This window comes from Cyphellophora attinorum (assembly GCF_001299255.1).
Source record: "Cyphellophora attinorum strain CBS 131958 chromosome Unknown Contig41, whole genome shotgun sequence".
In the NCBI taxonomy this organism is placed as follows: Eukaryota; Fungi; Ascomycota; class Eurotiomycetes; order Chaetothyriales; family Cyphellophoraceae; genus Cyphellophora; species Cyphellophora attinorum.
In genome coordinates, this window is record NW_017253269.1 from 41,841 (window position 1) to 62,608 (window position 20,768).

At 54.0% G+C, this 20,768-nt stretch overlaps 8 protein-coding genes across 8 annotated transcripts; 4 read left to right on the forward strand and 4 right to left on the reverse strand.

Moving 5' to 3' along the window:
- Positions 1-442: 442 nt before the first annotated feature.
- On the reverse strand, positions 443-1,711 carry AB675_9914 (Glyceraldehyde-3-phosphate dehydrogenase; the record flags this gene model as incomplete). Its single annotated transcript, XM_018150491.1, has 7 exons — positions 443-474; positions 525-695; positions 747-1,005; positions 1,207-1,431; positions 1,479-1,542; positions 1,589-1,602; positions 1,664-1,711. 7 exons carry the CDS (start codon positions 1,709-1,711, stop codon positions 443-445), a joined length of 813 nt encoding a protein of 270 aa, XP_017995271.1.
- Positions 1,712-2,621: 910 nt separating this feature from the next.
- On the reverse strand, positions 2,622-3,300 carry AB675_9915 (Inorganic phosphate transport protein PHO88; the record flags this gene model as incomplete). Its single annotated transcript, XM_018150492.1, has 3 exons — positions 2,622-3,016; positions 3,062-3,222; positions 3,278-3,300. 3 exons carry the CDS (start codon positions 3,298-3,300, stop codon positions 2,622-2,624), a joined length of 579 nt encoding a protein of 192 aa, XP_017995292.1.
- An 836-nt stretch (positions 3,301-4,136) lies between these two features.
- On the forward strand, positions 4,137-5,134 carry AB675_9916 (Short-chain dehydrogenase TIC 32, chloroplastic; the record flags this gene model as incomplete). Its single annotated transcript, XM_018150493.1, has 2 exons — positions 4,137-4,212; positions 4,260-5,134. 2 exons carry the CDS (start codon positions 4,137-4,139, stop codon positions 5,132-5,134), a joined length of 951 nt encoding a protein of 316 aa, XP_017995289.1.
- An 889-nt stretch (positions 5,135-6,023) lies between these two features.
- On the forward strand, positions 6,024-9,373 carry AB675_9917 (putative zinc protease; the record flags this gene model as incomplete). Its single annotated transcript, XM_018150494.1, has 2 exons — positions 6,024-6,254; positions 6,305-9,373. The coding sequence occupies 2 exons, from the start codon at positions 6,024-6,026 to the stop codon at positions 9,371-9,373; spliced, it is 3,300 nt and encodes a 1,099-aa protein (XP_017995340.1).
- Positions 9,374-10,525: 1,152 nt separating this feature from the next.
- On the reverse strand, positions 10,526-10,719 carry AB675_9918 (uncharacterized protein; the record flags this gene model as incomplete). Its single annotated transcript, XM_018150495.1, has 2 exons — positions 10,526-10,566; positions 10,614-10,719. 2 exons carry the CDS (start codon positions 10,717-10,719, stop codon positions 10,526-10,528), a joined length of 147 nt encoding a protein of 48 aa, XP_017995298.1.
- Positions 10,720-12,362: 1,643 nt separating this feature from the next.
- On the forward strand, positions 12,363-12,878 carry AB675_9919 (uncharacterized protein; the record flags this gene model as incomplete). The annotated part of the gene is made up of 1 exon (XM_018150496.1): positions 12,363-12,878. The coding sequence occupies one exon, from the start codon at positions 12,363-12,365 to the stop codon at positions 12,876-12,878; it is 516 nt and encodes a 171-aa protein (XP_017995313.1).
- A 543-nt stretch (positions 12,879-13,421) lies between these two features.
- On the reverse strand, positions 13,422-17,090 carry AB675_9920 (putative fungistatic metabolite; the record flags this gene model as incomplete). Its single annotated transcript, XM_018150498.1, has 4 exons — positions 13,422-13,884; positions 13,962-15,283; positions 15,313-16,757; positions 16,805-17,090. 4 exons carry the CDS (start codon positions 17,088-17,090, stop codon positions 13,422-13,424), a joined length of 3,516 nt encoding a protein of 1,171 aa, XP_017995310.1.
- A 1,941-nt stretch (positions 17,091-19,031) lies between these two features.
- On the forward strand, positions 19,032-20,669 carry AB675_9921 (Beta-1,3-glucan-binding protein; the record flags this gene model as incomplete). The annotated part of the gene is made up of 5 exons (XM_018150499.1): positions 19,032-19,370; positions 19,419-19,591; positions 19,641-19,992; positions 20,045-20,324; positions 20,371-20,669. 5 exons carry the CDS (start codon positions 19,032-19,034, stop codon positions 20,667-20,669), a joined length of 1,443 nt encoding a protein of 480 aa, XP_017995315.1.
- Between the last annotated feature and the right edge of the window lie 99 nt (positions 20,670-20,768).

Here is a 20,768-nt window from a genome sequence, read left to right on the forward strand (position 1 = left end):
GGCTATTGTCCGTATACAAGCACGTTAGTTCGTGGTGAATGGTCGCGGTTGAATTGGAGAACAATCGAGGATTCGAGGTACGGTACACGCAGATCGCGCCAAGAGCTCCATATTAACCCGGACTTTTGACGGGTTACCTAAGCAAGTCTAAACAGGATCCTGTTATTCACTGCCAAAGCGTCTGCGTTGCGTTTTCTAAGCTGCAACAGACCTTGTCAGAATCACAAAGCACGCGTAGATGATGATAGATCAAGCTTGGAAACTTAGATCGTATGCCTCTTATTCATTCAGGAAGGCGCTGGTGGCCTGCTAGTAATACTGTGCTAGGCATTCGGATTCCTGGTCGTCGTCGACAGCCCAGGGCGGCCCTCATCCGATGAAGACCGTTTCCGTTTCCGCAATTCTCCTTTGCAAGTCAGAATCTTGTTGCTTCACTCCACACTTACTTGCCAGCGTCAACCTTGGCGATGTATGCTATGAAGCTGTTAGCAATTCGTTCCGAAAACACCCGAGATGACACATACCGAGAAGATCGAGCACACGTCGTGAGTAACCCCACTCGTTGTCGTACCAGGAAACAAGCTTGACGAAGTTGTCGTTGAGGGAGATACCAGCCTTTGCATCGAAGATGGAGGAGTGGTTGTCGCCCATCAGATCGGTGGAGACGAGGTCGTCCTCGGAGTACGCGAGAATGCCTAGGTTTGTCAGTAATAGTTCAAATGTAGCAGCAATAAGCAAGAGCATACCCTTAAGCTCGCCCTCGGATGCCTCCTTGATGGCCTTCTTGATGGTATCGTAGCTGGCGGGCTTCTCAAGCACGCAGGTAAGATCGACAACGGAGACGTTTGAGGTGGGCACACGCATCGACATGCCAGTGAGCTTGCCATTGAGGGAAGGAATGACCTTGCCGACAGCCTTTGCGGCACCGGTGCTCGATGGGATGATGTTCTGAGCAGCGGTACGTCCACCACGCCAATCCTTGCCTGAGGGGCCGTCGACGGTCTTCTGTGTGGCAGTGTATGAGTGGATGGTGGTCATGAGACCCTCCTTCATGCCGAACTTGTCGTTGATGACCTTGGCGAGGGGAGCCAGGCAGTTGGTGGTGCAGGAGGCGTTTGAGATAACGGGAATATCGGTCTTGTACTCTGTGTTGTTGACGCCCATGACGAACATAGGTGCATCAGCGGATGGAGCTGAGATGACAACCTTCTTTGCGCCACCCTTCAAGTGCTTGGACGCGCCCTCGGTTGTGGTGAAGACACCGGTCGACTCAACGACGTAGTCTGCGCCAGTCTCTGACCATGGGATCTCTGCTGGGTCTCTCTTGGAGTAGAATACGACCTTCTTGCCGTTGACGGTGAGGCCATCTTCAGCGACCTCAATGGTGCCCTTGAAGCGACCGTGTGTGGAATCGTACTTCAGCATGTATGCCTGGCTGGGTCAGTGGTTGTCTGCTTTTGTTGAGGCGAGGTTCTTACAGCATATTTGGGCTCGATGAAGGGATCGTTGACGGCAACAACCTGGACGTCATCGTGCTCGACACTGGCTGGGTTAGGACTGGGTCATGGACAGCACTGACTAGACTCACGCATTGCGGTAGACCTGTGTGGGATGTTTATTAGCGTCCGCGGCCACGGCGACAGGACGGGCACAATCGACTTACGATACGGCCAATACGACCGAAGCCGTTGATTCCAACCTTGGTGACCATATTGAAAGTAGTGCTAGTGGTACTGTTGCAGATTAGCAGCTGCTACACGTCGAAGGAGCACGCGCAGTTTCGTGACGGGGGACTCGAATGGTAGAGCTGCGGGGTCAGGACTCACGAGTTGAAGTGCTGTTTGAATGAGATTGAATAGATCAGAAGAAAAGCTCAGTCGATATCTGAGGTATCCGAATGGCTTTTGTAGTTGTCGGATCGGATAGGGATATCAGGTAGTCAGTGCTGGATAGCAGCAGAACAAAATTATGGTGGGGCAAGTTCAATCTGAAGCTCCGTGGACTTGTTGACGCCAGAGAAATCGCAGGCGAGTCTTTGCGGGCAGGGAGGGGCAGCTTCCGTCCACAGAAACCAGTGGCTTGGCAAGAACAAGGAGTATTCGCGCACGATAATAAGTAGGAGCAGTCGGTAAGTGGCCGATGTGTGTTTCACAATTGAGATGTGGTCGTTGTCGTGGATCGATGGACGAGTGTACAGTTACTTATACACAGAGGCTTCAAGTCAGCCCGCTTCGACCAATTCACCAGCAATGGTACTGTGCTGATTGAGGCTGCACCTGCTTGGATAATCGCTCAGGGTTCTGCTGCTCAACAATCACACCGAACCAATCATAGCGAACCAACCACTCTGGCAAAGCGGCATTGCTTTCTGTGAATCGTTATTCCGCCCGGGGTGCCGTTGCTGCCGACAGAGAAATGGCCAAGGTGGTGGAAATTAACGAAAGGACTGCGGCGGTAATAATGGATCGAAGCACGGTACCTTTGTTCGACGAGATGGCGACGCAACGACAACTGATCACATGTTCATCTGCGCCCCTGAGGCGGGCCCTGATCATTTTTTCTATCCATGTAGCAGATTAGTATTCTGTGGAATATTTGACATCTTTGATGCTTGTCCAAATCTATTCTTCCTTTGCACCACCTCGTCCAGCACGCTCAGCCGCCTCAATGGATGCCTTGTCGGTGACCGGACCGGTGTTGCCGCCCATGCCCATCATGCCACCGGATGCCTTCCATGGTCGCTTGAGCTCACCCACAGCAGGCTTGCCAAAAATGTGAACCTTGACTAGGTTGCTCTCGAAGGCGCTCTTGAGAGGAATGATCGATTGGATGACCAACGGGTTGGTGTACTTCAGGTAGATGTGCATGAAGCCCATCATCGCGACGCCCATGAGTTGTTGCTTATATTGCGCGGCTACCTGCTGGCTATCGTACTCTTGGATTGTGGTCGTGACAAGCTTCGGGTCCTCGCCAGATCCCATCTGGGCCGGCTCGACATATTTGAGGGTGGTAAGTTCTGTGAACATTAGAACAAGACTGCTTCTGTAGCAAGCAAACGTACCTCGCTTGGACTTGATCTTCATGCTGATATAGTAGTAGAGGCCGAAGATGATCAGATTTGACACGATGTACAGGGCGCGGACACCCATCAAGACCTGAGGATCTTCGAACGGGATTCTCTTCGACACCTGCATCATACCAAGTATGATCGCCAGGTTGGTGCTGTCGGACAAGTTAGCTTTTGCATGCGCACGAGCAGTACTGGATTGCTACCTACATCTGCGGTGAGATGGACGGCATCTTGAAGGATAGTCGGGTAACGGGCTCCGGTGACGGTCCTAAGTCTCTGTACGCTGCAGGAAGGATTGATCTGAGATCTGAGATCTGAGGCAGTGATGTAGGAATTTGTGTGAAGAAGAGATTGGGAGAGCCAGGTTGCAATCTGCTCCAGGTTCCGGCTGAGATTGGAGAAGGCGGCAGAAATTCATGGTGGCAGGAAAACCAAGGGCCACGCTGTCACCCGGAGATTTTGCTACAATCTCCGCCTCGAAGAGTCTCTTGTTAACCGGTTACACGGCCTTCGTCTTCCCACCTCACCAACACGCGTTTCGATGCCATGCTCTCATCACTTCTCCATCACATCCATGATGATTATCAACGCAGCCGTACTCGATGCGATCGCACATCGACTTACCGTAGGATGGTCCAGGAGGTCTGACCCGTTTCAGGCACTCCCCGCGGATTTGTCTGTGTCGCTTGCGAATATATTCGCCTATGCTTGTTTCATCACGCAATGTAGAAGGCCTTCCTTGCTGAACGGCGAGTCTATTGAACCAGTTTTCTTTATCTGCCTCTGAATTCACCGCGCTGGCCCAACTGTGCCAGCGGACGACCAGCCCGGTGTGCGTGGCTGACCTGACCTGGCAGTGATCGGAGTTTAGAGGTTGCCTCACACAACAAGTCCGTTGCCTTGCATAAGGCCATTACATCAGCCAGCCAATGCCTCGACACCGAGGGTTCTCGAAATCGGCCATGATTGACGCCGGCTGAATCCGCGGGCGAAACAACATGATACAAAAGAGCGTTGATCTGTCCACAGGTCGTGCATTCCTGCACTCAAAGCACTTCTAGCGACCATGGCACATTTCGGGTTCAACACGACCGGCGACGAGATCGTCGAAGCATTCCAAGACCAAGTCAAAGACCGAACCTGTAAGTTCTGGAGCAAGTTCCACATGCACAAAATAACAATGCCACAGTCCTCATTACTGGCTGCTCTGTGGACGGCATTGGAGCAGAGACAGCGTATTCCCTAGCGAAGGCCAGCCCTCGTCTACTGATCCTGGCGGGTCGCAACATAAGCAGCCTTCAACCAGTCATTGACCGAGTCGAAGCGTCTGGCGTAAAGACAGTGTTCCTGCAGCTCGACCTCAGTAGTCAAGCTTCTATCAAATCGGCCGCGCAGTCCGTCCAAGACCTTGATGTTCAGGTCGACGTCTTGATCAACAATGCTGGCATCATGGCATGCCCATATGCCTTATCAGTCGACAACGTCGAGACACAGTTCGCCACAAATGCTGTCGGTCCTGCGTTGTTCACCTACCTCTTGCTCAAGGCCAATCTCATCAAGCATCGCATCGTCAGTGTCAGCAGCTCAGCCTCGGTGCGCAACGCCGAGTATGTTCTCGCAGCGCTGGACGACCTCACCTACGGCAACGGCACAACTTACAGTCCGATCGCTGCATACAGCACTTCCAAAGCCGCACTCAACCTCTTCACGTCCGAGCTCTCCGCCAAAGTAAAATCTCATGGCATATCGGTCTTTGCTCTTAATCCTGGCTCGATCAAGTCACCTCTGCAGCGATACATCACCGAGGAGATGCGCCAGGCGGCTTTTGCGGCAGCGAAAAAGGAAAATGCAGATTTCGTCCCGCCTGTGCGCAAGAGCCTGCAAGAAGGATGCGCGACCCAGCTGCGTGCTGCGTTGGACCCGTCGTTGGAGGCACGGTCGGGCTCGTACTTGGATGATTGCCAGGTTGCCAACTATCAGCTGCTCGAGGATGCGAAACCCGCGGCAAGCAGGGTCTGGGGTCTGCTTGAGCAGATGACCGGGACCACATTCGAGCTGGACTAGGCGATAGCAATTTAGGGACGCGACTCAACGTGCTTGCCGGGGACGCTGCAGTGGATGCGGTCGCTGCCTTTTCTGATGATAGCCGGGGTTGATCAGAGTAAGAACCCGTGCGTCATGGGACCCAGGGCACAGGCAGCTAGGGTCACGAGAGTGCAATGCCTGTGGAGTGCGTCCACTGTTCGGGTCCAACTTCTCGTTGAAGCACAGGGATAGCACGGACAGCCAAGCATCGCAGGCGGGGACACGGGGATGGGGATGCGGAGGACCGCCAGTCGCGAGACGTGGTACAGATCATCACGGATATTACTGTTAGCTTGTAGCCACGAAGCGATCCTGTATGTCGCCGAAGCTTTCTCTGACTGTGACCAGCCTCCTTTCTGAGAACGGCAGACAAGAAAACCATGATAGTAGAGTTATAGATTTAGACAATGCCGGGGAGGCAAGACAGTGGAGCGGATCTTGGCGTCATTGACATGGAATGGCTCCGGTTGGAGAATTCGATCGCTTCGACAGAGGCCGCCCCAGCATCGTCAGGTCCTCACTTATTGACAGCACCTGACACGGCCAACCTCTCGATATCCGCTACTGCCTTCACGAGTACAACGGCAGGCGGCAGGCATAATCACTAATTCCTCGCCACAGTCGCAGCCTTGCCTCTTTGCCGTCTCTAGGCACAGTCATCACGCGTTCACTGCCCTCTGAGATCTACCTCTTTCTGTGATATATGCGGCTCCTTCGCTTCCTCACACCATCGTGGTCAATCCCTTGCCACAGACTGTCTCTTCTGGCACAAGAACATCCGAACACCCTGAGACCGCTCTTGAGAGCTGCTGCGCCGTATACACCACTATCGCAGTGCTTTGCAACATCCAGACGATTCGCTACAGTCATGCAACCCGTACGGAGAATAGCCGACCGACTCGAGAAGCCTGAAACAGATGATCGAGAGTATCGAGTGGTAGAGCTGTCAAATAAGCTGGAAGCCCTGCTGGTCCACGACAACAAGACCGATAAGGCCAGTGCAGCTCTCAATGTCAATGTCGGCAACTTCAGCGATGAGGAGGATATGCCTGGAATGGCTCACGCCGTAGAGCATTTGCTTTTCATGGGCACTAAGAAGGTAGGACAGCAGCACAGGCGCAGGGAGGACTCTATGCTAATCTATCACAGTATCCAGTCGAAAACGAGTACAGCTCATATCTCTCCTCCAATTCAGGCTACTCGAATGCCTACACCGCCGCCACACAGACCAACTACTTCTTCGAGTGCGCCGCAGTGAACGAGGGCCAACAGACAACAAATGGCACCCACACGAATGGCGTCACGAACGGTGCAGCGAAAGGTCCTCTTTACGGCGCGCTCGATCGATTTGCGCAGTTCTTCGTCGAGCCGCTTTTCCTCGAGAACACCCTAGACCGAGAGATGCGGGCGGTGGACTCCGAAAATAAGAAGAACCTACAGAATGATATGTGGAGGCTGTCTCAACTGGCCAAGTCATTGTCCAATCCCAAACACCCGTATCACCACTTCTCTACTGGTAACTTGAAGACCTTGAAGGAGGACCCTGAGAAGCGAGGAGTCAAGATCCGAGATGAGTTCATAAGGTTCTACGAGAAGCATTACAGCGCCAACCGCATGAAGCTGGTTGTGTTGGGCCGGGAGTCGCTGGACGAGTTGGAGGAGTGGGTCGTCGAACTGTTTTCGGGCGTCAAGAACAAAGATCTGCCAGAGAACCGATGGGACGATCAGCGGCCACTTTCAAAGGAAGAGCTATCAACCGAGATCTTCGCGAAGCCGGTCATGGAGTCGCGGTCTCTCGAGATCAGCTTTCCGTGGCAAGACGAGGAGGACATGTATGAGACACAGCCTGCTCGGTACATTAGCCATCTGATCGGTCACGAGGGCCCGGGCAGCATCCTGGCATACCTCAAGGACAAAGGACTTGCCAACAGCCTGTCTGCTGGCTATCACACTGTCTGCCCAGGATCAGCATTCTTCGAGATCGAGATCAGCTTAACGCCCGAAGGTCTAGAGAAGTATCGAGACGTGGTCAAGATCGTGTTCCAGTACGTCAGCATGATGAAGCAAGATCCGCCGGTCGACTGGATGCATGAAGAGATGAAGAACATGGCGGAGGTCGACTTCCGATTCCGACAAAAGTCGCCCGCCAGTCGTTTCACAAGTGGCACAAGCAGTATTATGCAGAAACCCTTGCCGAGAGAGTGGCTATTGAGCGGCATCAGCAAGTTCCGAAAGTTCGATCCGAAGGCTATCGTCAATGCCATGCAATTCCTGAAGGACGACAACTTCCGGCTTATGATTGTTGCTCAGGACTTCCCTGGAGACTGGAATGAGAAAGAACGGTGGTATGGCACGGACTATAAGGTGCAGAAATTCCCGGTCGAGGTCCACGACGAATTCCGAAAGGCATTGGCAGCTTCATCCAGTGAGCGGCCTGCAGACTTGCATCTACCACACAAAAACGAGTTCATCCCAACGCGGCTAGATGTCGAGAAGGTGGACGTGAACGAGCCAGTCAAGACGCCCAAGCTGCTACGAAACGACGACAAGATGCGCTTGTGGTGGAAGAAAGATGACTCGTTTTGGGTGCCGAAAGCGAACGTCAACATTCTCCTCCGCAACGGCCTGACATACGCTACACCGGCCAACTACGTCAAGACTTCTCTTTTCACAAGCCTCGTGAAGGACGCCCTGACGTCTTATTCCTACGACGCAGAAATATCGGGTCTAGTGTACAATGTAGTTGCAGATCCATATGGCATGAATGTGCTGGTCCATGGCTACAATGACAAGCTCAGCGTCCTCCTGGAGAAAATCTTGACGACGATCCGTGATCTTGAATTGCGACAAGATCGATTCGACATCATCAAGGAACGCAAGACCCGGCAGTTCAAGAATTGGGACTTTCAACAGCCTTACCACATCGTCGGGGAGTACACCCGGTGGTTATTGAATGAGAAAGCGTGGATGACACATCAGTATGCCGAGGAACTGCCACATATCACCCTGGAGGACCTTAAGTCATTCGCCCCTCAACTCATCAATCAAGCACATATCGAGATCCTTGCCCACGGCAATCTTTACAAGGACGAAGCCAAGAAGCTCGGCTCCCTCGTCGATTCAACGCTACGCCCTCGCATTCTCCCTTCCTCACAGTGGGCGCTGCGCCGCAACATGATCTTACCAGAAGGCTCGAACGCCGTCTACAGAACAAAGCTAGCCGATCCAGAGAACGTCAACCATGGCATTGAGTACTACATCCAAGTCGGCGGCGTCATGGACCAGGAACTACGCGCTAAGCTACAGCTCTTCAGCCAGATCACCGAAGAGCCCGGCTTCGACCAACTACGTACCAAGGAACAGCTTGGGTACGTCGTCTGGTCCGGCACACGTGCAGCCGCGACGATGATGGGCTACCGCATTCTCATACAGTCCGAACGCAACCCAGAGTATTTAGAGACACGGTGCGACGCCTTTCTGCTCAAGATGCGCGGCTACATCGAGGAAATGAGCCAGGAGGACTTTGAGGGCCACAAGCGCAGCTTGATCACCAAACGACTGGAGAAACTCAAGAACCTGGACTCAGAGACGGGCCGACTGTGGACGTATATCAACTCAGAGCACTTCTCCTTCTTCCAGGTCGACCAGGACGTCGAAGCTATCCGCAAACTCACCAAGAAAGACGTCATCAAGTTCTATACTCAATACCTCGCCCCAGAGTCCCCCCGACGGGCTAAATTGGCCATTCACCTTGAGGCCAAGAAAGACGCGAGTGAGGAGCCGGCGCCGGATACGGCGGACCAGAGAAACCAATTGGTCGAGGTGGCTGGTCAGTTGTTGCAGAGCGCGAATGTCACACCCGACGAAGTCCGCCTGAGCGCGGCTTTCGAGAAGCTTGACATCACAGACAAAGCCGCCGTAACCGCGTCCATCATCTCAGCAGCTAGGGAGGCCTCTGCCGGGGAACTGCAAATTGAGCAATTGTCAACACAGCTTGAGGAAGCAATTCCTCAGGTCTTCATGGCTCTCAAAATCACGCCAGCGGCCGCCCAGGAGGGCGAAGAACAGGTCAATGGCCAGAATACGCCTCAAGTCGATGTTGCAGCTCCCGTGGTCATCAATGATGTCGTGAGATGGAAGGCCGGTCTGGAGATCAGCCGTGGCCCTGTGCCGGTCGTCGATCTGAAGGACTTTGAGGAAGTGGAAGCAAAATTGTAGGCGATGCCACTTCGTGGAACAAATTCTGACCTTCAGCGTCCTCCCTGGCGAGCAAATCGACGACCTTGATGCACCATTTCCCCGACTCAATCTGACGCTCGAGTGAGGCTCTTCTCAAACTTGCTGGTCTGGTCAGCGAAAACGATTCAGACCTCCCGCACCCTCCCTGATCCGGACACACACAGTCAGGCGTTCACCCACATCCGTTGCAAAGCCAGCGCTGGCACGAAGGAGCTTGGTGACTTCCGACTACGGGAAGCCCACCATGGCAAGAAGCAGAGAAAACAGCGAAGGCCCGGAGAAATTGGAGGCAGAATACAGGCTATAGATCGAACTATCCGCAAGGAACGATGCTGATACCCTGCATATGCAACAGCTGTAGAAATAGAAAGTCCATTCCTCTAGCACAGCCTCCTAGAATCTCCAGTCACTTATGCCACAGTTTGAACCAAGTCACGCCTCCAGCAAGGCGTCAAATCTGTGAACATCGCGCATGGGGACAGAAATGAGCAACTCGTGTGACAGGTGAGTACACTGCGGTCCGCCGTAGCTCTCCGCAAACTTCTCTTCGCATTCGAGCTTTCAGGTCCTCACTCATCTCCGAACCCAATACCCACGTCGAAGGCGAATCCATGTTCTCGGAGTAACCCATCGGGTCTGTTGATACCAGGGTACGATGTACCGAAAGCTCAGTATGGCGTCAACAGATGTCATTGCAAGCTCCTACAGACGTGCCAGCACGACTCACGCGTCGATGAGCTGTCACGAAGCAGTGGCGCGATGGTCAGCTTTGCAATCGAAGCGTTTGATGCGTTGATGTTGCTGGCCGCAATCTGGGGTGGCGAAGTCGCTATGGTCTCGAACTGCCAGAGCTAGGAATCTGGCTGTCAGTAGCCCAAGAGCTTTTGTACACTGCGAGCCGTGCTAGCGAAGCACGTTTCATGCGGATGTCGAAAGCAGAAGCGAAGTGAGTCTTTGTATGCTTGTTTTTACTAACGAGGGTACAGTGGCTGGATTCTATGGACTACCGTGCTTCTGCTGTTGTGTGCTCGACCCTCCGTGGAGCATAACAAGCTCCGCTTCGGATTCTAGACGACGACAATCGACCGTTCTATTTTGTCGCCCTTGAGTGCGCCGACTCTGCCACCGGCGTCAGTGTCCGTACCAATCTCTCGGGCCAGTGCCGTTCTGATCTGCCTCGGCGGTCAGTACTGTCGTTTCGATTGACCGAGGGACTCACTGTCAGCTCGGAAGCCGATGAGCCGAGCATTCTGCCACACAGTGATGACGCCGATGACCGTCGCTGCGATTCCGAAGATGATTGTCCAGAAGACCTCTTCGGTCATGACGGCTGTGCCGACTCTACTCGGTGTTGATCTGTCGAGGTTGCAAGCAGAGCGCTTAATTGTGAGCAGGATACTGAGTGCAACTTATCGAAGAGTTCTGGTCACTGGCGGATCGGTGCAGGTGGCAGCATATATAGTCCATATCAGTCCGACTATGGGCTCGGCCAAATATCCTGTCGCTGGTGCGTTGCCGCAAGCGTCGCTGGTACGCTGCTGTCTACCTGCCGGTACACATCGGTTGTCTGACCCGGCGGCAAGTGAAATGAAGTGCCTGGCCAATCGTAAAGGTTGACTGCAATTGCGGTACGCCCTAGCCTGAATTCGCTGTCGTGGGAGATGGTGAGCATTCTTCGCCACTGCCCACACAGCCCATGAAAGATGCAAAATTCAGCGTACCGGAGACCGGTACATGTCTGTCGATGCAGGAAACCTTTTGCAGGGACCCACATCTCCGATGCGCGCAGGGCTGTGTCCGTCTGCCGGTACACTACGAACACGAAGCCTCTGAGCTATCGCGACCCCAAAGGCATCGTATTCTTGGCGTACCGGCAGGGCCAAGCCTGGGTGGCAACTCACCTCGTTGCTATTGGTCGTAAAGCTCGGTAGAGATGCCAAGGCCATCTCACATCGTCAGGCTGAAACCGGCTGTACAGTGGCCGCTAGCGACTGCTATAAAGCCATGCCCCGGTGAGACTGCCTGGCCTTGCGGTGCTTGCATCGACGCTCCAAAAATGTCCTTCTGTGAGGCCGGCAGCGAAAAGCCATGGCGCCTCAGCACATCTGTCCCTTTGGGTGCGAAGATCAATTCCAACGACCAAGCAGACTGCAGGAACACATGTTCCGTAGACATAAACAGCAATCAGCAACGAAGCTACATCCTTGCAGCCGGTGCTCAAGGAACTTTATCCGTCCGCACGACCTCAAAAGGCACCTCATCCAGTTGCGCTGCCGCAAGGCGACGTCCGTCGGAAGTGCGAATCGCCTTGAGGAGTCTTCTGACGATGCAACACAGAAGAGCCCTCCTAGAGTCCTACAAGGCACGACTGCTGGACAGGAGCCATCTTCGTTCACACCACGACGGACTGCAACCTACGATCAGAGTGCTAACTTCCCGGCTGAGCCTAGCCATCAGATTCATATCGTCGGAACGATGACGGCCAGCGACCCGCGGGCTCCGACATGCAGCATCTCCTGAAGACGATATATATCCGTCATTAGACACAGCAGAAACTCCCTCGTATGATTCAGGTCACAATGAGGAGATCGCCCTCCCTGAAGAAAGAGCACAGCAACCATTGATCGAACCCGCAGAACATCGACTCGTTCACACCGTGGAGATCGCTGGCCCCGAGGAAAGAGCCCAGCACCCATTGATCGGGTTCGCAGAACATCAACTCAGTGGCAGCCTGCGCGATACTCACGTTCTCGAAAGTCACAGACGTCCACAAAGATGGTTCATTGAGGTGATGCTGATCATTACGCACATTTTCTGCTTGGGCCACTTCCAGTCGGCGGGTATGATTCAAGGCTTAAATCCACTGTTTTTCACCCTGGGATCCTTGTACGTGAATCATGCGTCCTGTCGTAGAAAAATGCGGAGGCTGCTTATCTGTGCGCGGTCAAGTCACGAGGTGGGCTCAGAGATGTGGAACGCTGTGCGCCCTCTACTGCCAAAGCTGGGCGATCTTCTGGAAAGTGCGGCTGAAGACGTCGGCCTCACTATCAGACCTCAAGACGACCCTGGGGACTCGGATAATGTGGATCCCATTGCAGACCACATGCCATGGTCGAGAATTACTGCAGATCCTAGTGAAATAACGTCATTGGCAATCCAGACAATTGCAGTTCTGCGCCCTCATGTACGGTATGACGAATTCAAAAAGGATTACAACTTCAAAAAGGGTGTGGTCGGTGACGCACAGGACTCCATTGTCTCGATTAGCACCAAGGAGGGATCTCTCGTCTTGCCTGGACGTTCGGAAACGTGGAACTTGCGAGGCCTTGACGATCTCCTATTTGCGCGTCCGGGGGACGACCCACCGATCGAAGCTCTATTTGAGCCCCGCTACGACAGGAGATCGGGGCAGACATATCTTCCGACAGGGTGGCCAGGACTGTACATCGCCGAACAAGGCCAAAGGAGGTCTAGACCTGGATGAGCATCTCTGCGGCACAGATGCTGTTGTTGACTGTCCCGGACATCAAGCCGTGTTCCGGACGTGATGATGTGGGGACTGGCAGTTATTTCGCGCTCCACTTCAAGGGCTGATCGTGCCAATATAGCATATTTCAAAGCAGAAAGCTCAAGCGCAAGCCTCAGCGGAGGTGCGGTAGGCGCTGGGTTGGGCTCTGAGGATTGCTGAGATGGAGGTCCAAGGCAGCAGAGAACTGCGTGTGAACAAGGTGTGTGGAGAAGAGAGAAACAGTATGGATGATGTGGTGGATAGTGCCGCTGGCTACTATTGTGATAGAATCACGCACTCGACCTTGGATGAGCGGCACCGCGGTAGGCCAAAAGCTTAGCCAACACGATGGATTGTCTCTTTCATTACGCTATAAATACCACGAGCTGACCAAAAATGCAGTTTGAACATCCCAAGGAATCATTCCCACCAAGTGAGCACCTAGCGACGAGAAGCCGGCAGCCTTTTAATCTATCAGATGCAATCTATCCTCGAACATGCGCCTTCCCCCTCTCTCCCCTACTTACCAGGACCAGGCAGCGGGAAATCCGAGAAATTCGGCCATTGCCCAAAGTTCGCCAGATCCGTCCCAATCCGCAGCCAGCTCGCGAAACTAGGCACATTATTCGCATCCAATGCAAACAACATGAACCAATTCGGTCCGCCCGTGACATGACCATTAGGCGGCGTCGTGATCGTGCACTGGTTCCCACTGCAGCTGAACGCAGGGAAGATAGTCCTCTGACCCATCGAGTTTCCGTGCGTGGACGAGACGGCGCCCATGAGGGAGAACTTGGCGGGTGTGCCGCACCACATGGTGACTTTGATCTGGGCGCCGAAGCCGTAGGAGATGTCCTCGTCGGGGTCCGAGAGGCCTTGGGTGTTGAGTGTGAAGACGGGACGTTTGGTGACGGAGCAGGCAGTGTTATTGACTGCCGCCGCATTGGTGGAGTTGGAAGAGCTGGTTGAGTTCGCGTATGGGCTGCAGTGGAAGCAGGGACTGCGAAGGGAGAGGTGAAGTTGTTCGCGTGGCTTGGCATTGTCACATTGGGACCCAACGGCTGGCTGGTATTGATGACGTTGGGCTCGTTGAGAGCGTGCAGGTAAGGTGGGATGAAGACCTCAACGCGGTACTCTTGCTCGAAGCGGGTGTCTTCGGGGTCGGAGCCGCTGACGAGGACGCGGCCGTCTTCGAGGAGGATGGCTTCGTTGTGGTACAGGCGGTCGATCGTCGTGCTTGCCAGGGATGTCATGCGCTGGTTTTTGGGCTTGGAGGGGTCGTACAGGACGGCGTTGTGGTTGGGATCGGTGGCGAGTCCGAATCCTGCGACACCTTGGTGGGCGCCGTTCATGATGAGGTATGTGCCGTCCGGAAGAGCAACCATAGACGGGATGACGCGCTTGGAGGGCATGCGCTCGATCGTCCACTGGGCGCCGGGAACTTCTGGTTGTAGGGTGACGCAGTTGTCTAGTGCGATGCCTGCATATTGCGTGGACCCACCGCAGGCGAGGACCGTGAGAGGATCTGTGTAGGGTGCGCTTTGTGGCAACAGCATCATCGAGCCTTCGAGCGGGTAGGTGCGACCTGCGCCGTTGTCGTTGACAGCGCCTGGTACGGCAGGCAGATACTTGGTGGCGACAAGGCTGCTTTCGTCCATGATCAGCGCCTGGTTGTAGTAGAGGACAAAGATGCCACCAGAGGGAAGGACGGCCATGAACGGGTACAGGTTCCAGGGATCGGTCTTCTGCAGCCAATCACAGTACTGCAAGCCACCGCCGGCTGGTTTTGGGATCACCTCCAGATAGGGCACTGGTGGACCGTTGGAGCCATCCTCACCACCAAGGACGAGAATGGAGCCGTTGACCATCTGCATGACCGAGGGATACCAGCGGCCGATCTGCAGACCGACCTCCGCCACGTTTTCAGAGAAGCCGTCAACACCAGGAACACCTGGTGACCCATCTGGGGTGAAGAAACGCACGCCGAAGAGGGAGCTGGCTGACCAACCACCAATATTGATCTGACGAGCCTTCTTGTCAGGGAGCGTGAGTCCTGCGGAGCAGAAGACATCGGTCTTGAGGCCATCGAGCTCGCGCCAGGCCTGGTCAAACTTGTCGACCAGAGAGAGATCAAGCTCGTAGGCGCCACTGGAGTTGGCGGGTCCGGTACCGTACTTCTCGACGAATGTGACCTTGCCGTTGCGGCCCGCTGTGGTGATCAAAGGTACTACCACGCCGGGAACCAGGTACTTGTATTGGCCAGCAGCGTCGCCCGTAGCATTGTTCCACGTGTTCAAGTTGTTCCAGACGTAGTAGTTCATGGCACCAGCACCACCGCACATGGCTGTGGGATCACCGATGCAAGCTGTATTGCATGACGTCTCGGCCAGGTATGGCACACCCCGCTGACCCGATCGCTGTCGTCGCCGCAGTAGCATTGGTTTCCGTACTCGACTGCACCCGCACTGAAGCCATAGTCGGAGCATCGCTTCAAACACATGGGCACTGTAAGGTTCGTTTGGTAGAACATGACTTCGTATGGTAGTACGCGAGGTTGTGGGATGTCGGTCAAACACCCCATGTACTGGAAGTTGCCAGGTAGGCCGGTTGTCTGAGGCTTCGGTGGCGGGTAGGTGTTGAATGTGATATTCGACCAGACACTCATGCGATCTGGTCCACCACAGGCCTGAGTCTTGTTACCCCCACAAGTCATGCCGCACTGAGAGTCGGATGAAGCGAGCGCGCCTCCGTTCAAGACGTAATCGCCGCAGAAGCACTGTGTGCTGTACTCCATACCAGCGATGGGCTTTCCGAGTGCTACACATGTACTGATGCAGGATTCGACTGTTAAATTGACTTGATCTGGCTGCTGGTAGAGGATGCGTCCGTACGCATTGTCGACATAGCACCCATTATATCGCCATCCAGGCGGCACGTCGGTGGGCATGCTCGGAACGAACGTGGGATTGTTGGGTGGTGGATCGTTGTTGACTGGAGGGTTCGGGTTGCCGGGATTGGTTGTGGTAGGAGGTGTGCCACCAATATAGTTCCACACTGTCAATCTGTCTGGACCACCACAGACGTCCGTGGGATCTCCGTTACATGCCATGTTGCATTGAGCATTGCCATCTGGAGCAAGACCGCCACCGTTTGCTGGTGCGTTATCGCAATAGCATTCGCCTGAGTACTCGGTTCCGGCGATGGTATAGCCAGCTGCATAGCAAGCGTTCTGGCAGTTGGGGTTGCTCATGTTCGCAGCGCCTCCCAAGACTGGCACGCCATGTGTCAGGGTCCGTGAGTTTACGTTGTCGGTGTAGCAACCTGCAAGAGCCCAGTTTGGTGCGATTGTGCTTCGGACACCCTTGCCGTAGACATTAAGACGATCGGGTCCTCCACAGTACTCGCTGGAGTTGCCGTTGCAGACCATGTTGCAGCCTGTCAGTCCATCAGGCGCCAGTTTGCCACCATTCGAGAAGCCGGTTCCGCAATAGCACTCGCCGCTGTATTCCACGCCGCTGATGTTGTATCCTTGCTGGTCGCAAGCTTGGGTACACAGGGCCACCGTCAGGACTGCGCCACCACCAGCCGATTGACCGCCGGTCGTGAGAGTTCGGGCTGCGACAGAGTCGGTGTAGCAGCCCATGAAGCCCCAACCTTGAGGTCCAGCATTAGTTGCAGGCCCTTGGGCGGCGATCTTCTGGTTGCCGTTGTGGAACACATTGAGGCGACTAGGGCCACCGCAGAGCTCATAGTCGCTACCGGCGCATGCCATATTGCAGTCGGTCTCGGGAGCAGCTTTCCCGGACACAGATATGACGTTTCCGCAGTAGCATTCTTGGCTGTACTCGACACCCGCTGCAATCATGTCAGTACCGTCCGGGATATAATTGCTGCTGACATACCATATGCATATCCATTACTGTCGCAAAAGTTGACACATTTCGTCTCGGTCATGTCTGCACTCGTGGTAGCCTTCGCGTATAGTGCTCTGCTGTTGACATTATCGGTCATGCATGATTTATAAGTCCAGTTTCCCGGTAGTGTGGGATTAACTTGTGCAGCTCGCTTGCTGAAGAGGTTTAGATCTCGTCCATGGAGGTGGCCATGTCCAGTATGTAGTCCTGCTTCTGCGATCCCAGCTTGGATCAGCAGGACAGCGCCTATGAAGAAACGAGTGAACGTGGCCATGATGGCACACAAAATTAGTAAAGAACAGCGAAGTTAACGAGAGACTGCGGTCAGCGACCAAGCAAGCACAAACACATGTAGAGACAACGGAAAAGAGTTGCAGCCTCGATGGAAGATATCAAAGTCTTCGCGAGAGCCCACCACCAATTCAGGTAAGTGTGCGCAACACTCCGCGTCAGGCGCAACGTAGGTGTGCCTGTCAGACACATGGCATACGCGGCTGGACGTTCCGTGGCTGCGCATTGTGTTGGGTCGCGTTCGTGTTCGGGATCGAGATTCGGCCAAGCCAGGGCCAAATCGAGCCAGCTGGACACCCCAGAACATCACAGACAGGTGTGCTATACCCTTCAAATGAAACCGAGAAATGAGAGACTGCCTAGTACGTGAGAATGTGCCGGGCTGAAAGCGCTGAGGAGGGCCATGTGGAGATTGGCTAAGCATAAGTACGAAGAATTGGAAGGGTCTAGTGCGGGAAGAAGCAGGCAAAATAGCGCAGGAGCCGGGGTTCGCGAGATGGGCGGGATCCAAGAAGGCAGACCACATGGACAGCGTTCGGAAGTAGCGAAAGTTTGAGGAACGCCCAGAAAGGTTCTGGCCACTGATATTGAGATCAGCGCCGCTGAGCGTACAGCACGCGCCGAGTCGTGAGGAATTGGCGATGCGATGGAAGGTGACGGTCCTCTGGCAGATACTGCTATCACACTGTATCCACGGGTGAGACGTTTCTTGATTGCACATGCCTAGCAAAGCGAGGTCGACCTGACAACAAACGGTTGCGTAGCGGAGTCGTTGTCGAGCGGGACAGGTGAGGTTGAGATTGAGCTCCAACTTTTGTGCCAAGCTACGTATCGCATCCGTGCAAAAGCAGCGAGAAGCCACCGCCACAAGCGAGCTCCGCACAGGCGAAAACCCAGGCTCGTGCATCTAATCGAATGTGGTCTAGTCAGGAACAGGAGGCTTGTCCCTGGAGCTTTCGCTCGCAATCATCTTACCCCCCGCCGTCTTCGATTTCTGCCCTATAGACATTCTCTGGAGGAGGTCCGTATACAGAACTCTTACCGACTGCTGACATGAGTTGCCGAATGTGCAATGCTTCCCGCGAAGGACGCACACAATGCTCGCGAGTAGCTATGCTAAGATGCCATCGCTAACATGGATGACGATAAGACTTTGCGCTTCAGTGCAAGTCCGACACTCTTCGGAAAAGGGGCCGTGCCTGCAGGTTTCCAACATTTTATGTGGGAACGGTTACCTGTACAGTATGTGCGTACCTTATGCGAGCATGCATCCCGGACAGGAGCGTTGTAAGCGCCATATGAACTCGAGTATCAACAGGGGAGCGGCAAAATGTTTGAGACTTATCGCAACACTGCTCCAGGAGATCTCCTCAGGACGCTGTTTGATAAGATTGTACCTTTTGAGTCCCACCGACATGCATTACTCCTGGTCTGGAGTGGCCTTGGAAGTCCCCAGGCGAGGGAGTGCGCAATTCCAACATGGACAATTTGGAAGCCAAGCGTTTGCAGCTTCAATAGCTCCATCGGCCCCTGTAAACCTTCCATCGCTTGCCGGAACAGCCACCGAAAGTCAATTCCATGCCACCAACTTCAAACACTCCTTTCAGTTGAACCTCAGACGCTGGCGAGAAGCAGCCACTCTGGCAGGAGGGACACACAGATCGCACGTCGGGCCTTTGCATCGCTTGCTCGGTCAGATCAGCCGCACTGCACGGTGTCAGTTCCAGTGATATTGATACCACTATCCAGACCTTGTCAAGCCCGCCGCCAGAGGACTTTCGTGATTCGTTAGGTATCAGGACTGTCGCTCATCATCCCTATGTCATAATCGACAACATCACTCCGACCTCTTGGACTGCTATCTCCAAATTGCTCGCTCCGACACCATTACTACCGTTGACCAGGACAGTCGTCGCCAGCAATCATGGGCTGGAGAAGCAAGAAAGAAGAGCCGTCAGAGAAGCCGGCAACATCTGATCTGCCTACCTTGACAACGCCAACAGCGGACAGCTTCCCGTTCGGAGCGCCCAAGTCGCCTGCGAGTATCTCAAACAGAAATCCGTTCGCTACGCCAGGGTCGATACCGGGAACACCAGGGGGCGCGCGAACACCTGGATCACTGCTGCGAGCATCGACAACTGCATTTCAACTACCGGCCTCGAAGGGAAAGACCTACTTCAAGTCAAGAAGGATAAGGGATCCATCAACGATATCGAAGCCCTGGACAGAGGTCAAGGATCCGAAGAAGAAATGGCACACGATCGTAAGGCTATAAGACATGTTGCATTCATGATCACTGACGGCCGGATAGTTCCCCTTGATTGGTGTTGCTGTGGGTATCGCGCTGGTCGGCCTTGAAGTTTGGCAAGGTCTCGGAACTGTCACGAACAACAAGTACTGTTCGGTATATGATGTCGACTTCACAAACGGTGGTCAACTCGATCCGAATATCTGGACGAAGGAAGTCCAAGTCGGCGGATTCGGGTGCGTTATCCCACGAGTACTTCGGGACTGGTGGAACTGACGTTTGCAGTAATGGGGACTTCGCCCAAACCACTGACTCAGACGAGAACGTCTTCATTCGCGATGGAGAACTGATCATCAAGCCAACTCTTCAGGATGAAAAACTGATCAACGAAAATACCGTGATCGACCTCCAGAAGCAGGGTATATGTACCTCGGATCAGTGGAAGGACTGTCACGCCGTGACCAACACCACAAATGGTACCATCGTCAATCCCGCAAAGTCTGCGAGAATCAACACCAAGAAGGGCATGTCCATTCAATACGGACGAGTCGAGGTCACTGCAGCGATTCCTGAAGGTGACTGGCTTTGGCCCGCCATTTGGATGATGCCAGTCGAAGACAAATACGGCGCATGGCCGGTACGTCAATCATCTCTCAGTCTACTCGTCCGCGTCTAACTAATGTCATCAGGCAAGCGGTGAGATTGATATAATGGAGTCTCGCGGCAACAACTACACGTATCAGCTGGGCGGCAACGATATTATGAGCAGCGCGCTTCACTGGGGACCCAACGTCGGACTTGATTCTTGGTACAGAACCTTTATCAAGCGTACTGCCCTGCACACAACCTTCGCCAAAACATACCACACTTTCGGCCTTGAATGGTCGGAGAAGTACCTCTTCACGTATGTCGACAACAGATTGCTCCAGGCTCTCTATGTTCCATTCGATGGTCCAATGTGGCCGAAGGGTATGTACCTCTTGACAGTTGGCAAATGCAAAGCTAAATATTTCAGGTCACTTCGACAGCTCCGATGCGAACGGCACCATGATCGTGGATCCCTGGAGCCAGACCGGCAACCCTTCTACGCCGTTCGATCAGTCGTTCTATCTCATTCTCAATGTGGCTGTTGGAGGCACGAATGGTTGGTTTCAGGACGGCCTACAGGGCAAACCTTGGGTTGATGCCAGCCCGACATCGAAGCTCGACTTCTGGAAGGCTCGTGATCAGTGGCTGCCCACCTGGGAAGAGAATGGCGAGTTCAGAATCAAGAGCGTCAAGATGTGGCAGCAGGCAGGGTACAAGGGATGCTGATTGCATATTCTGAGGACGACTTGCTAATGGGACAACTTTGGCGTCGAAACGGCTGGTATATACGAAAAATCAATGTACAGGATAATGCATGGAAACGGG